The sequence below is a fragment of the Miscanthus floridulus genome, chromosome 18, assembly GCF_019320115.1.
Source record: "Miscanthus floridulus cultivar M001 chromosome 18, ASM1932011v1, whole genome shotgun sequence".
Lineage (NCBI taxonomy): Eukaryota > Viridiplantae > Streptophyta > Magnoliopsida > Poales > Poaceae > Miscanthus > Miscanthus floridulus.
This window is the reverse complement of record NC_089597.1, coordinates 105,518,395-105,534,342: the sequence shown is the minus strand read 5'-3', so window position 1 is coordinate 105,534,342 and position 15,948 is coordinate 105,518,395. Positions and strand designations below refer to the sequence as shown.

Sequence of the window (15,948 nt, the reverse complement as noted above, 5' to 3'; positions counted from 1 at the left end):
TTGCTGCAGTTCATCAGCATTTCCAGCTATTGTCGGATTTCTATCAGGCAATTCATACTCCACTGTAAAATTGTTTCTCAGTTGTGCTGCACTGCCATCTGCATTTGTCCAAGTCCATGGCTCATTTTCACTGAACAACACATCCCTACTCACCACAAGTTTTGCAGTAGAGGGATCATAGAACATGTATCCCTTTGTTCATGATTCATAGCCAATGAAGATCATTTTTCTTGATCTGTCTGACCGTTTTGTCAGGTTTGGACCAACCAGCTTCACACTTGCAGTACAACCAAAAACCTTTAGGTGTGCCACACTAGGTTTTCTCCCATGCCAAGCCTCAAATGGAGTAATGTTGTTCAAGGCTTTGGTTGGAGCTCTATTCAACATATAGACTGCAGTGCACACTGCTTCTCCCCAAAAACTAGATGGAACCTGCATTGCCTTCATCATGCATCTGGACATTTCAACCACTGTTTGATTCCTTCTTTCAACCACCCCATTCTGCTGGGGAGAGTAAGGAGTAGTGGTATAGTGCTTTATCCCACCCTCATTGCAGAAAAGGGTGAACAAATTAGAAGTGAACTCCCCACCTCTATCTGTTCTTAGTGCCTTGAGCTTGCCATCAGATTCAACCTCAGCCCTAGCTTTAATCTTCTTAAAACACTCTAAGGCTTGGTCTTTTGTTTTGAGCAATTCCACCCACATATATCTGTTGTAGTCATCTACCACCAGCAGAAAATAAGATGCACCTCCTAGTGACTTAGGAGTAATTTGCCCACACAAATCTGCATGCACAAGTTCTAGCCCTTTTGTAGCTCTGAATTTTGTCAATTGTGGGAATGGCTTTCTATGTTGCTTCCCAATAACACAACCATCACAGATCTTATCCACTCTACTAACAATTGGTATTCCCTCTGCCATTTTCTTTGCACCAAGATCATTTAATGACTTAAAATTCAAATGCCCAAATCTAGCATGCCATTTCCATGATGCATCTTCAGAGTGTGCAAATAAACAGATTGGAGATGATAACTGAAACTTTGCTAAGTAGAGTCTGTTTGCTGTCCTAGGAGCAGAAATCAACAATTTCCCCCCTGATCAAACACACATAGCCTCCCATTCCCCATGGTTACCACATGTAACACCCTCGGTGTTACGCCTTAATCAAAATATTAAACCATGTCATGAGCATCATGTTTATGTATTATTGCATGTGGTAAATGAGAAATTAAATTTTATTGCACTAATTCTCAAATTGAGCTCTAATTTATTCCTTGTCCAAGTTGTCCTTCCAGCACGTCATCTCTCTCCACGTGAGAGCTCCATAGCCACAAAGTCAAATAATAAATTATTGTCATTCACTAATTATTAGCATACCACTTGGCAAGATTTTTATCTCCATCAATCTCACGACGTGCCACTGTCATCTCTCGTTGTTCTAATTATCCCGCCTTTACTTCGCTTGCTAATCACCTTGAAAAATCATCAGTGCACGACGCGCTACCACTGCCATAGTGTGTCGCACACGCTACGCATTAATCTCACCCACATGTTCGACCGGTGAGAATGCCGCTCGCTCACTGCTTTGCAAACACGGTGCACGCACCCAACATGTCAGAACGGTACCAGTGCAGATTTTTCCTTACGGCAGACTGAAAGCAGCGTAGAATTTCCAACCAAAGCACTGTAGCAGTTCAGGAAACACTGTTTCACGCGTGGAAACCACTGTTCTCGCGTGGAAATTACTGTTTACGCGCAGAAATTACTGTTCATCCGAGGAAAAATCACCGTAGCCAGTGGAAAATGCTGTTTATCCATGCAGCACGTCGTTCCCGCGGCACTTTATTATCTTTAAGCAAGCTAGTTTAGCCACTAATCTTACGACGCATCGCTGTCGCGTCTTTGCTTCTTCATTCCTGCGTCTCCTGCCTTTAAAAGGATACGCCGAGCTATTTCGCTCTGCTGCTCACTTGCTTCTCTCAAATCAAGTTTCTCTGTTCTTACCTGTGAAAGCTGCGTCTATCGATTTTCTCCCGTGCTGCAATAATCAGCTGATGCAACTAGTTTATAATTGATCTTTTCATTCTCTAATGTTTCCTTGACCTGTGGTCTCCTTCCCCATTAATTTCTTGACCTGCATGAATGAACCAGCACCCCACCGCTGAGCACGTTCAGCCCAAAGCTCACTCCAGTCCTGATGTGCTCGTAAGTCCAAGATCACTCAAAGTCTATCATTGAATTAATTCTCTCATGACCAAAGAGCACACCACCGCACACGACACGGAGCCAGAGGACAACCCTGCCAACTCGTTCATGCTTCCTGACTACTTGGCTTGTCATGACCACCCACAACCAGTGCTATAAATGGTTCTGCTCCGCTCCACGCAGGGCATGCATTTGCTAAGCTCCCTGGTGTCTCTCCTCTTGCATTGCCTCCGCACATCGATCACCGTAGGTGGCACTTCATTCAATTCTGAGGTAGCTAGACTGTAAGAATTCCTTCATTCTTCTTCTTGTTTTCTTGACTCGCGATCTCATCTAGTATTTCTAGACCACAGTCATGTGCAAGTCAACAAGTCCAATAGCGTGATTAGCCTCCTCCAATAATATCATTTTCTTCATCTCTAGAGCTCATTTGAATTTATTTATTGTGAAATAAATTTTGTTAGATTCATAAATTCATGATCTATCTGTTAGTGTAATTAGTTCGTATAGTTCAGTGATACCTTTAGGGTTACTTTATTATTTCAAGATGCATATTATTATTATGGTTATTTAGAGGATGAATTTTTGTGATGCTTTGGTAGAAGTGCTAGCCCTAGAATTCTTTTACAGTAGGTTCATTGTATTATTATGTGCTCACTGTAATTTTTGTGGCCTTAGAATAGGTTGATAAATATGGTAGCTAATGCACCTTGTTTTATCATATATATAGTAAATTGATATCAGCAATAAGGATGCCTTTAGTTGCTAAGATAATATATGAAATGTTTCATACTTGTTTAGTGGGAATAATAGGTAACTTTACGTATTAGTCATTAGAGTTAGCTTAGTAGCTTGGTAGATGTATTCTTATTTTAAGAGTTGCGGTTGCCTATATATTAATTATTGCATCATCATCACTGCATGCATATAGAGGACGAGCCACTGGAGATCGTGACCTTCGGCGAGCAGGAGTACGACGAAGTCATTGAAGAGTACGAGGAGATCCTCGTGTAGGAGGACGTTCCGGAGCCGCACGTCACTGACTTTGCTGACACCGCGCCTGCCCAAGGCAAGCCCCGGTGCATAACCCCTATTTTTAAATGATATGAATATATTTATATGATATGCATTTACGTCACAGGCATTTTATGGAAGCTACATGCATAAATATATCCACCATGAGTCCTACTAGTACAGGTCGAGTAGCTGCTATGCTCAGGATGTCGGTAGCGTGAGTAACCTGTCGTTACTCGCAAATAGGTGTTTAAACTGTGATATCATGATGAAATAATGGAAAGGAAAATGGTGACCGGACAGGGATGTGGATTTGGTACTGGTGGGTGTGAGGGGTTGTGTCCTGCGGCCAACAGGGCATAGCCCGGTTACACTTTTTCCCTGTCTGTGTCGATTAAGGACCGGTCATTGCATATGACTCTAGGCAAGTCACAGATTATTGTCCCGAGCACATACTTGGGTATGAGCGCAGGGAAGGCTTGCTGCTCTCTTGTCGCGGATCCGGCTCTTTCCGGACCGACTGATGGGAAGAGGAGGTGGTGGAGGTCCTTGCACCGCACTGAGTCCGGGACTCAGGATGTGGGGGCTTGGAGTCCAAGTTTGGACGGGGACCTGGACACCCGGGACAGGAGAGTGGTGGGTTAGTCCTGCTTGTGCCTGGGGTACAAGCGGGGCGTGTGTCTTCGGGGCACCCAGCTGGGCACATTGATTCGCGAATCGCCAGGTTATCCGATACGGCTTGTCTGCGGTTTAGCACCGTAGTAAGAACTGAAAGTTGAAAGGAGAAGAAATGGAACTGATTGCTCAACTCTTGCTTGAAAGTAGAACAGGCTTATATAGATTGACTAGATGAAAACTTAATACGGCTGATGATAATAATGTATCAATAAGGACTCACTATTAGTATTGCTTTTTGCTAAAAGAGAACCAGCAAACCATAAAGCCTAGCATATTCCTTGGAGTCGGGAAAGTATTCCCACTGTCGGATAAGTCTTGCGAGTACATTGTGTACTCAGGGTTTATTTACCCTTGTTGCAGGTGACACTTGAGGAGTTCCTTGTGTGGAGGATCCATCTGGTGGGCTCAGACGGAATCCTCGTTATCTTATCGCTAGATGTTATCTTTTATTATTCCGCTGTTTATCATTCCGCACTCTGTATTTGGTATTGTAATAATGTACTTTTTAAGAAACTCTAATGTATGAGATAGACTTGTGTTGTAACTCGTTTTCATTATTGGATCCTTGGGAAAAATGTGGATCTTTCGGGTTCTCCCTTGGGGTGTGCCCGACGGACACCGCTCGCTGTAGTTACTTTCGGGGTGCTTAGTGTCTGATGGAAGACGAGCGCCTTCGTAAGTACGCTATTTCGGGTGGTTCTGCCACAGTTGGTACCAGAGCCAATAATGGTCACGAGTTCCTCACTCTTTTACAAAACTAAAAGTGGACCAACAAAAGTTTTGCAAAAAGTAGGATGCGATTAAGTTAAGTATAAGCCCTAGCTATATGGTATATCTAGGATAGCGGCACTGGTTTTATCTAATCAGTTTCTGCAGGTACACTGACTTACATGACGTAAGAAATCGCTTAGTATACCGAAAGTGAGTGTGCGATGTGCCAAAAATTTTATGAACGCCGCTATATTCCGGCTTGAGTGAACGTATAGGTCGAAGCATGCATCATATAATAGCATCTTACTTGAACTAGGAATCCCCCTTCATGTATAATTGAATTAGTAAATTGGTAGGACTAACTTAATGAATGCCTTAATAAATGTGCTGTCATTTCTTTAACCCCTGGATCCAGATCGGGAAGGTGTCCTAATGGATGGTTCGTCTCTCTTATAGATGAATCTGAGGTCCGGGCGTGGGAGCACCAGTTCGGGAGCGGCCAACGAGGGCCATGGTGACAGTGCTCAGGCCTTTGAGCGTGGCAACGAGGGAGCTCGGGAGGTTCCACCCTTGGTTCCTTAGCCTTTTCCGCCACCGCCTCCGCCACTATCCGCCGCGGAGGTCATGGTGGAGTTGTTGGCTGCTCGCCAGGAGTCAGCCGCTGCTCGTCAGGAGACAGCTCGTGCCATGGAGATTATGGCACAGGCCCTCGCGGGTCTCGCCCGTGGAGGCCCCAGAGGCAACGGTGGGAATGGGGGTGGTGCTCGTCGTCCTGAGGGACAGTCCTCTTACCAGGACTTTCTCAAAACCCACCCGCCCACATTCACACCGTCGGACGATCCATTGGAGGCGGAGCACTGGCTTCGCACATTGGAGCAGAAGTTTTGGCTGCTCGGAGTGGCCAACGAGCAGAAGATGCACTTTGCGTCCCAACTGCTTTTGGGGTCCGCAGGTGCCTGGTGGGAGACTTTCCAGGCCGCGGAGCTACCGGATCACCCGGCGACGTGGCAGGAGTTCTCCACCGCCTTCCGCGAGTTCTTCATACCTGCTGGTGTTATCCACCAGAAGGTGACCAAGTTCATGGAGCTATGTCAGGGGAGCAGGACAGTAATGGAGTATGTGACCCAGTTTAACCACTTGGCTCAGTATGCTGGTAGTCAGGTGGACACGGATGACAAGAAGAGGGATTGCTTCTTTCGCGGTCTCACTCCTGCTCTTCAGGAGAAACTGTACCTGGGGAACTATCAGACCTTTGGGGCTCTGATGAACGCCGCCATTGCTCTTGAGGGTTTCTAGCAGGCATCCTAGGCGGATTGGAAGCGGAAGCGGGTGGCAGCTGGATCCTCCAGCCATCCCCATACTCAGAAGGTGCAGATTGTTAGGCGAGGGCCCTATCAACCATCCAGCGGGCCTCCGTACCGGTCACCCCAGCAGACATCACAGACTTCTGCTACTCAGTACAAGGCACCTCAGCAGCAGGTGCAGCCCCAGCAGACTCAGGGACAGCTGGTTCCACCTCGTCAGGGATTTGGGAACAAGCCTGGTGCTTGTTTCAAGTGTGGCAAGGATGGCCACTATGCCAGGGAGTGTCCTCAGCAGCAGATAGCTCAGCCGTCTCAGCCGTCTGCAAATTCCAGGCTGATTAAGAGGACTTTCATCAAGAGGAAGGTGCCCAGCAGATCTGGTCAGGTGCACTTCACGGATGCTCAGCAAGCTATGCAGCAGGAGACAGTTATGGCTGGTATGTTTACCATCGAATCCCATCTAGCTTTGGTGTTGTTTGATTCTGGTGCATCGCATTCCTTTATGAGCATGGGGTTTGTGGAGCGGCACAACTTATCACTATTGGCTATACCATATGCCTATAAGATCCGTACTGCGGGTTCTCAGATGTTCATCAATACCCGCACGGATACAGTAAGTTTGGTGTTAGCCACCCACACTTACCGTCTACAGTTCATGATAATGCCTGGGCAAGGCATTGATGCTATTCTTGGAATGAACTGGTTGCGGTTGTATGGGGTAGTATTGGATATGAAGAGAAGAAGTGTAGAGTTACGGCTTCCATTTTCTGAGGATAGGATGTCTCTCATCATACCCTCAGAACCGGTCTTACCTGTTGCTGCCCATGTTGAAGCCGTTCCTGATCTTTTCTCCATTCCAGTAGTATGTGAGTTTCCAGATGTTTTCCCTGAAGATCTTCCTGGATTGCCACCGGACCGTGAGGTAGAATTCTCCATTGAGCTTGAGCCTGGTACTGCTCCTATCTCCAGGCGTCCGTACCGCATGGCTCCGAGAGAACTAGCAGAAATGAAGAAGCAACTGGAGGAGTTGATGGACAAGGGTTTCATCCGCCCAAGTTCTTCACCATGGGGTTGTCCAGCGATTTTCGTGAAGAAGAAGGATGGTACTCTGCGGATGTGTGTGGATTACCGCCCCCTCAATGCGGTAACAGTTAAGAACAAGTACCCTTTGCCCCGCATAGATACTTTGTTTGATCAGTTAGCTGGTGCCAAGGTGTTCTCGAAGATAGATCTCCGATCGGGCTACCATCAGATCAAGATCAGGCCACAGGATATACCAAGGACAGCTTTCTCTACTAGGTATGGGTTGTATGAGTACCTAGTGATGTCTTTCGGTCTCACCAATGCCCCGGCTTTCTTCATGTACCTAATGAACTCAGTCTTCATGCCGGAGTTGGATAAGTTTGTGGTAGTGTTCATTGATGACATTTTGATCTACTCCAAGAATGATGAAGAGCATACCTGTCACCTCTGGATAGTCCTGACTCGACTCAGAGAGCACCAGCTGTATGCTAAATTCAGCAAGTGCGAGTTTTGGTTAGATCGAGTACAGTTTTTGGGACATGTGTTGACACCTGAGGGCGTTTCTGTAGATCCTAGCAAGGTGCAAGATGTGTTAGATTAGAAGTCTCCTAGGTCTGTGCACCAGATCCATCAGTTCCTTGGGCTAGCTGGATACTATCAACGTTTCATCCCTGATTTCTCCAAAATAGCCCAGCCCATGACTAAGCTGCTCCAGAAAGAAGCTAAGTTTGTTTGGGGTCTAGCTTGTGAAGAAGCTTTTCAGTCCCTAAAGACTTTTCTGACCACTGCTCCTGTATTGGCTCAACCTAATATTGAGAGGCCCTTTGATGTTTACTGTGATGCCTCGAAGATGGGATTGGGGTGTGTGCTTATGCAAGAGGGGCGTGTGATAGCTTATGCTTCGCGCCAACTGAAGAAGCACGAGGTGAACTACCCTACCCATGATTTAGAGCTAGCTGCTGTAGTTCACTCTCTGAAGATTTGGAGGCATTATTTGTTGGGCAACAAAGTGCATATCTTCACTGACCACAAGAGCCTTAAGTATATTTTCACTCAGTCTGAGTTGAACATGAGGCAAAGGAGATGGTTAGAGTTGATCAAGGATTATAATTTGGAAGTCCACTATCATCCAGGAAAAGCCAATGTGGTAGCTGATGCCTTAAGTCGTAAGTCACATTAGGTTGAGGATATACCCTTGTCACTTCACCACACAGAGGTGCTAGCTCAGATTGCTTTGACCTCAGAGCTGCTGGAGCAAATTATTCGGGAACAAAAGGAAGACCTCGAAGAGATTCCTCACGTCAAGAAGTTGCTAGCTGAAGGACGTGGACCTCATTTTAGCATTGATGAGCTGGGAGTCGTGAGATACAAGGATAGGCTGGTGGTTCCATCCAATGAAGAGCTGAAAAGAAAGATTTTAAAAGAAGCCCATCATTCCAAGCTGTCTATCCACCCTGGTAGCAACAAGATGTATCATGATCTACGCCAACTGTACTGGTGGTCTTACATGAAGCAAGATATCACCCAGTTCGTTGCGGAGTGTGACACTTGTGGTAGAGTCAAGGCAGATCATATGCGTACTCCCGGATATCTGCAGCCCTTGCCCATTCCTGTTTGGAAATGGGAGGATATTTCCCTGGATTTCATTGTGGGTTTACCCCGCACCTCCTCGGGCTTTGATTCTATTTGGGTCATTGTGGACCGTCTCACCAAGTCTGCCCACTTCCTTCCGGTGGACACTAGATATAATGCCAAGAAGTATGCGGAGTTATACTTTGATCGGATTGTGACCCTACATGGAGTTCCTCGCACCATCATCTCTGATAGAGGGTCAGTTTTTGTCTCTCGTTTCTGGGAGAAACTCCAGGAGTGTTTGGGTACTCGTCTTCTCAGAAGCTCGGCATACCATCCCCAGACTGATGGTCAAACTGAAAGGGTGAACCAGGTGCTCGAGGATATGTTGCGGGCTTGTACCATCTCTTTTCCCGAGAAGTGGGATCAGTGTTTGAAGCTAGCTGAATTTTCTTATAATAACAGCTATCATGAGAGTATCCGTATGGCACCATTTGAAGCTTTATATGGACAGAAGTGTAGGACGCCACTAAACTAGGTTGAGGTAGGAGACCGTGGGTACTTCAGGCCCGATTTCATAAAGGAGGCTCGAGAGAAAGTAAATATAATTCGTGAACACTTGAAGTCAGCTCAGAGTCGACAGAAGGCTTACGCAGACAAACGAAGAAGACCTTTGGAATTTGCAGCTGGAGATTATGTGTATCTTAAGGTATCTCCTTTGAGAGGGGTACATCGGTTTGGTGTCCATGGCAAGTTAGCCCCTCGGTATGTGGGTCCATACAAGGTGTTGCAGCAGTGTGGCCCCGTTGCTTATCGTCTCCAACTCCCTGAAATTCTCTCGGCAGTTCACAATATATTTCACGTCTCGCAACTGAAGAAATGCCTACGAGTTCCTGAAGAATCTGTAGCAATAGAAGGACTTCCGCTCCAACCTGATCTGTCTTATGTGGAGCATCCTATAAAAATTTTGGATGAGAAGGAGAGAGTGACCAGGAATAGGGTGATAAAGTTTTACAAGGTACAATGGCAAAATCATTATGAGGCTGAAGCCACGTGGGAACAAGAGAGTTACCTATTGAAGCATTACCCCCATCTCCTCAATGGTTCTGATAGTTAGTTGCTACGTCGAAATGTATTTCCTATCTTGTTCTCACACTGGCACATGAAATCTCTGGTCGAGATTTTGTTTTAGGGGGGTAGATTTGTAACACCCTCGGTGTTACGCCTTAATCAAAATATTAAACCATGTCATGAGCATCATGTTTATGTATTATTGCATGTGGTAAATGAGAAATTAAATTTTATTGCACTAATTCTTAAATTGAGCTCTAATTTATTCCTTGTCCAAGTTGTCCTTCCAGCACGTCATCTCTCTCCACGTGAGAGCTCCATAGCCACAAAGTCAAATGATAAATTATTGTCATTCACTAATTATTAGCATACCACTTGGCAAGATTTTTATCTCCATCAATCTCACGACGCGCCACTGTCATCTCTCGTTGTTCTAATTATCCCGCCTTTACTTCGCTTGCTAATCACCTTGAAAAATCATCAGTGCACGACGCGCTACCACTGCCATAGTGTGTCGCACACGCTACGCATTAATCTCACTCACATGTTCGACCGGCGAGAATGCCGCTCGCTCACTGCTTTGCAAACACGGTGCACGCACCCAACATGTCAGAACGGTACCAGTGCAGATTTTTCCTTACGGCAGACTGAAAGCAGCGTAGAATTTCCAACCAAAGCACTGTAGCAGTTCAGGAAACACTGTTCACGCGTGGAAACACTGTTCTCGCGTTGAAATTACTGTTTACGCGCAGAAATTACTGTTTATCCGAGGAAAAATCACCGTAGCCAGTGGAAAATGCTGTTTATCCATGCAGCACGTCGTTCCCGCGGCACTTTATTATCTTTAAGCAAGCTAGTTTAGCCACTAATCTTACGACGCATCGCTGTCGCGTCTTTGCTTCTTCATTCCTGCGTCTCCTGCCTTTAAAAGGATACGCCGAGCTATTTCGCTCTGCTGCTCACTTGCTTCTCTCAAATCAAGTTTCTCTGTTCTTACCTGTGAAAGCTGCGTCTATCAATTTTCTCCCGTGCTGCAATAATCAGCTGATGCAACTAGTTTATAATTGATCTTTTCATTCTCTAATGTTTCCTTGACCTGTGGTCTCCTTCCCCATTAATTCCTTGACCTGCATGAATGAACCAGCACCCCACCGCTGAGCACGTTCAGCCCAAAGCTCACTCCAGTCCTGATGTGCTCGTAAGTCCAAGATCACTCAAAGTCCATCATTGAATTAATTCTCTCATGACCAAAGAGCACACCACCGCACACGACACGGAGCCAGAGGACAACCCTGCCAACTCGTTCATGCTTCCTGACTACTTGGCTTGTCATGACCACCCACAACCAGTGCTATAAATGGTTCTGCTCCGCTCCACGCAGGGCATGCATTTGCTAAGCTCCCTGGTGTCTCTCCTCTTGCATTGCCTCCGCACATCGATCACCGTAGGTGGCACTTCATTCAATTCTGAGGTAGCTAGACTGTAAGAATTTCTTCATTCTTCTTCTTATTTTCTTGACTCGCGGTCTCATCTAGTATTTCTAGACCACAGTCATGTGCAAGTCAACAAGTCCAATAGCGTGATTAGCCTCCTCCAATAATATCATTTTCTTCATCTCTAGAGCTCATTTGAATTTATTTATTGTGAAATAAATTTTGTTAGATTCATAAATTCATGATCTATCTGTTAGTGTAATTAGTTCGTATAGTTCAGTGATACCTTTAGGGTTACTTTATTATTTCAAGATGCATATTATTATTATGGTTATTTAGAGGATGAATTTTTGTGATGCTTTGGTAGAAGTGCTAGCCCTAGAATTCTTTTACAGTAGGTTCATTGTATTATTATGTGCTCACTGTAATTTTTGTGGCCTTAGAATAGGTTGATAAATATGGTAGCTAATGCACCTTGTTTTATCATATATATAGTAAATTGATATCAGCAATAAGGATGCCTTTAGTTGCTAAGATAATATATGAAATGTTTCATACTTGTTTAGTGGGAATAATAGGTAACTTTACGTATTAGTCATTAGAGTTAGCTTAGTAGCTTGGTAGATGTATTCTTATTTTAAGAGTTGCGGTTGCCTATATATTAATTATTGCATCATCATCACTGCATGCATATAGAGGACGAGCCACTGGAGATCGTGACCTTCGGCGAGCAGGAGTACGACGAAGTCATTGAAGAGTACGAGGAGATCCTCGTGCAGGAGGACGTTCCGGAGCCGCACGTCACTGACTTTGCTAACACCGCGCCTGCCCAAGGCAAGCCCCGGTGCATAACCCCTATTTTTAAATGATCTGAATATATTTATATGATATGCATTTACGTCACAGGCATTTTATGGAAGCTACATGCATAAATATATCCACCATGAGTCCTACTAGTACAGGTCGAGTAGCTGCTATGCTCAGGATGTCGGTAGCGTGAGTAACCTGTCGTTACTCGCAAATAGGTGTTTAAACTGTGATATCATGATGACATAATGGAAAGGAAAATGGTGACCGGACAGGGATGTGGATTTGGTACTGGTGGGTGTGAGGGGTTGTGTCCTGCGGCCAATAGGGCATAGCCCGGTTACACTTTTTCCCTGTCTGTGTCGATTAAGGACCGGTCGTTGCATATGACTCTAGGCAAGTCACAGATTATTGTCCCGAGCACATACTTGGGTATGAGCGCAGGGAAGGCTTGCTGCTCTCTTGTCGCGGATCCGGCTCTTTCCGGACCGACTGATGGGAAGAGGAGGTGGTGGAGGTCCTTGCACCGCACTGAGTCCGGGACTCAGGATGTGGGGGCTTGGAGTCCAAGTTTGGACGGGGACCTGGACACCCGGGACAGGAGAGTGGTGGGTTAGTCCTGCTTGTGCCTGGGGTACAAGCGGGGCGTGTGTCTTCGGGGCACCCAGCTGGGCACATTGATTCGCGAATCGCCGGGTTATCCGGTACGGCTTGTCTGCGGTTTAGCACCGTAGTAAGAACTGAAAGTTGAAAGGAGAAGAAATGGAACTGATTGCTCAACTCTTGCTTGAAAGTAGAACAGGCTTATATAGATTGACTAGATGAAAACTTAATACGGCTGATGATAATAATGTATCAATAAGGACTCACTATTAGTATTGCTTTTTGCTAAAAGAGAACCAGCAAACCATAAAGCCTAGCATATTCCTTGGAGTCGGGAAAGTATTCCCACTGTCGGATAAGTCTTGCGAGTACATTGTGTACTCAGGGTTTATTTACCCTTGTTGCAGGTGACACTTGAGGAGTTCCTTGTGTGGAGGATCCATCTGGTGGGCTCAGACGGAATCCTCGTTATCTTATCGCTAGATGTTATCTTTTATTATTCCGCTGTTTATCATTCCGCACTCTGTATTTGGTATTGTAATAATGTACTTTTTAAGAAACTCTAATGTATGAGATAGACTTGTGTTGTAACTCGTTTTCATTATTGGATCCTTGGGAAAAATGTGGATCTTTCGGGTTCTCCCTTGGGGTGTGCCCGACGGACACCGCTCGCTGTAGTTACTTTCGGGGTGCTTAGTGTCTGATGGAAGACGAGCGCCTTCGTAAGTACGCTATTTCGGGTGGTTCTGCCACACCACAAAACCCTTTTCTTCTAACTAACCAAGACTGATGATGTTACTTTTGAGTTTGGGGATGTAATAAACCTCGGTCAGTACCTTATGAGCAGACTGGCGATCCTCCATCACCATGGATCTAATGCCCTCGATGTTGACACTGGAGCCATCGCCGAAACGCACTGTTCCACACACGCCTTCATCCAACTACGTGAGTGCTGACCTGGTGCCAGTCATGTGATTGCTGGCCCCAGTGTCCAGCACCCACACGCCCTCTAGAACAAGCACCGGGGTCACCTTCTCCGACAGGTGCATGGTCTGTGTTGGCCGGCGCACGACGTCAACGTCACACGTCGCCAACATGAGCGCTCCAGGCTCTGCTCCACCGATGGCAACGTTCACCTCCGGCTGCTTCTGCTCCTTCTTCTTTTCTTTCTCCGGGCGCTTGCAATCCTGCTCCTAGTGCCCGTAAATGTTGCAATTATGGCACCGCCCCTTTCACCTTGGCGTGCCCTCAGAAGTGAGCCCATACTTGCCCCCCCCCCTGAGCCGCCGCCATCAGAGTGCGCCGCCGCCTTGCCTTTGTGGTGACCACTACGGCCGCCATGACCGCCATGGCTGCCACTGGATGTGCCACCGCTGGAGCCGCCGCCGCCATCTTTGGGGCCCTGGACGAAGTGGTGCTTATGCTTCTCCAGCCAGTCCTCCTCGGCCAGCATGAGACGGGCCATCTTGTCGACGGTGTGCTCAACCTTATCGTCGAGACGTTCCTCTGCCGCGCGCAGCCGCCCCACTAGCTCCTCCACGGTCATCTTCTTCATGTCGTAGAACATCTCGATTGAGACGACCACCGGGCTGAAACGTGAAGGAACCACGCGCAGAAACTTCTTGATCACGCGCGAATCCTCCACTGTCTCCCCCATGGTCTTGAGTTCTGCGGCAAGATTTGAGATCCTCATGCCGAATTCATCAATTGATTCGCCCTCCTTGAAGGCGATGTTCTCGAACTCGCGCAAGAGCCTCTGGGCCTTCACCTCCTTGACCTGATCAGCGCCGAGACGCATTGTCTCAACCACCTCCTAGGCCTCCTTCACCGTCTTCTTCTGCCCCAGCATCTGCCACATGTCGCACGGCACAGAACGTAGGAGCGCCGCCATGGCCTGACGATCATGCGCGCGCTTCACGTTGGTGCCTGGATCGATCGCATGCCAGATCTCCAACGCCTCCAGATTGCACTGCATGATCATCACCCACTCAGCGTAGTTCGCTCGATCCAGCATGGGCCAAACCAGCGAACTTTCCTTGACGCAGGATCCAGAGCTTGATGTCCCTTCTCCAGTCATCTTCTCCGGCGTCGATCTCCTCGGGATCACTCTCACTTTCCTCGGTGGTTCACGCGGCGGACTGATGGATCCACCCGCGTACATAAACCGGCTCTGATACCAGAATGTTGGAACCGACGCTCCGGCGAGGAGCTCGGTGACGGCGCAACACCGGCAGGTGGCGACCGCGCACACTAAAACCCTATTGAGATTGCGAGAGAGAGAGCGCGAGGGAGACGATGAACACAAGGAGTTTCACACTGCGAAGCGCAGCGCCTTTGGATGCATTGACTGATCTTATGGATACACGGGCTTTCGCCCCCCACCCCGTCACGGTTCCACGACTGCACGGCTCACCGTTATTCTCGGTGACCATGCGACATGCATAGACCGCGGCCATGACGGGGGTGACTCCTTCTGCGGCTAGGACGCGATCGTGCACATCTGCAACCCATCCTAGTTCTACGCTTACAAAACGTGACGGTTGTTACACAAATCAAACAACTAATGTCACGCCTAATGCATCTATATGACTGAACACGCTAAAACTTAAAACTCTGACAACGATTACTGAATGACACTGAATAACAATGCTGACCGAAAGATCGATGATCCGCCGAGGCTTCTGCGAGCGGAGCTCGATAGCCACGGGACGATCGTCGTCACTCGAGGCCAGCGGGGACGCATCATCGCCATCCTCCCTGGAGTGGAAGGGGGAAGGATTTTGACCAGCGCCATTGCCTGCCGAACGGCGACGGCGCACCCGACGCCGTCTTCCACGGCCCCGCCCCTCGACTGCCTCACCGGAAGGAGCAGCCATGTTCGCTGGGGGAGCCGTCCCGGTCACAGGTGCCGTAGAGACCGGACGCCAGACCATCCTCGATCTTGGCGGAGGATCCGCGTAGGGGCGACGGAGCGGGCAGACGTACGAGCGGTGTCCAGAGTTGTGGCACAGGAAACAGCGGGGGCTCGATCGGCAGCTTGCAGCCTGATGCGCTATGGAGAAGCAGTTGAAGCACCTCCCTCGGAGGTCCGATGGGACCGGTCGTCGGGGAGGACGGTCGAGGCACCGCCGCTTCTGCCGGGCGCGCCGTCCCTCTACCACGACGAAACCATCAGCATCAGGGTCGCGCGCTGGCGGCGGGGGGGCCACCCACGTCTCTTCGATAGCAGGACAATCCGCGGTAAAGCCTGGGGAGCAGCCTGCGAGGCCGCGGTCGAGGCCACCTGGTGAGCAGCGCCACCAGGCGCCGTCAAGACCGTAGCCGAGGCCGCACCCGCGAGGAGGACTTCTTTGAAGGATAGCGATGAGCCGCCGCTAGAGCCACCTGAGGAAGGGGTGTCGTCGCGCCACCGCAGTGCTTTAGTGCGCCCAGCAGTCGCACTAGGAGACGGGGTGAGAGGAGTTTCTCCCGGCGCCGGGAAGGTGGCCGCCGGGCCTGGAGTAGGCGCCGGCGTGGGGCTAGTGGTG

At 48.1% G+C, this 15,948-nt stretch overlaps 1 protein-coding gene across 1 annotated transcript; it reads right to left on the bottom strand.

The window, feature by feature from the left end:
* Positions 1 to 13,362: 13,362 nt before the first annotated feature.
* On the bottom strand, positions 13,363 to 14,219 carry LOC136524315 (uncharacterized). The gene is made up of 2 exons (XM_066517734.1): positions 13,692 to 14,219; positions 13,363 to 13,614 (listed from the first exon to the last, which is right to left on the bottom strand). The coding sequence occupies exons 1-2, from the start codon at positions 14,217 to 14,219 to the stop codon at positions 13,363 to 13,365; spliced, it is 780 nt and encodes a 259-aa protein (XP_066373831.1).
* Between the last annotated feature and the right edge of the window lie 1,729 nt (positions 14,220 to 15,948).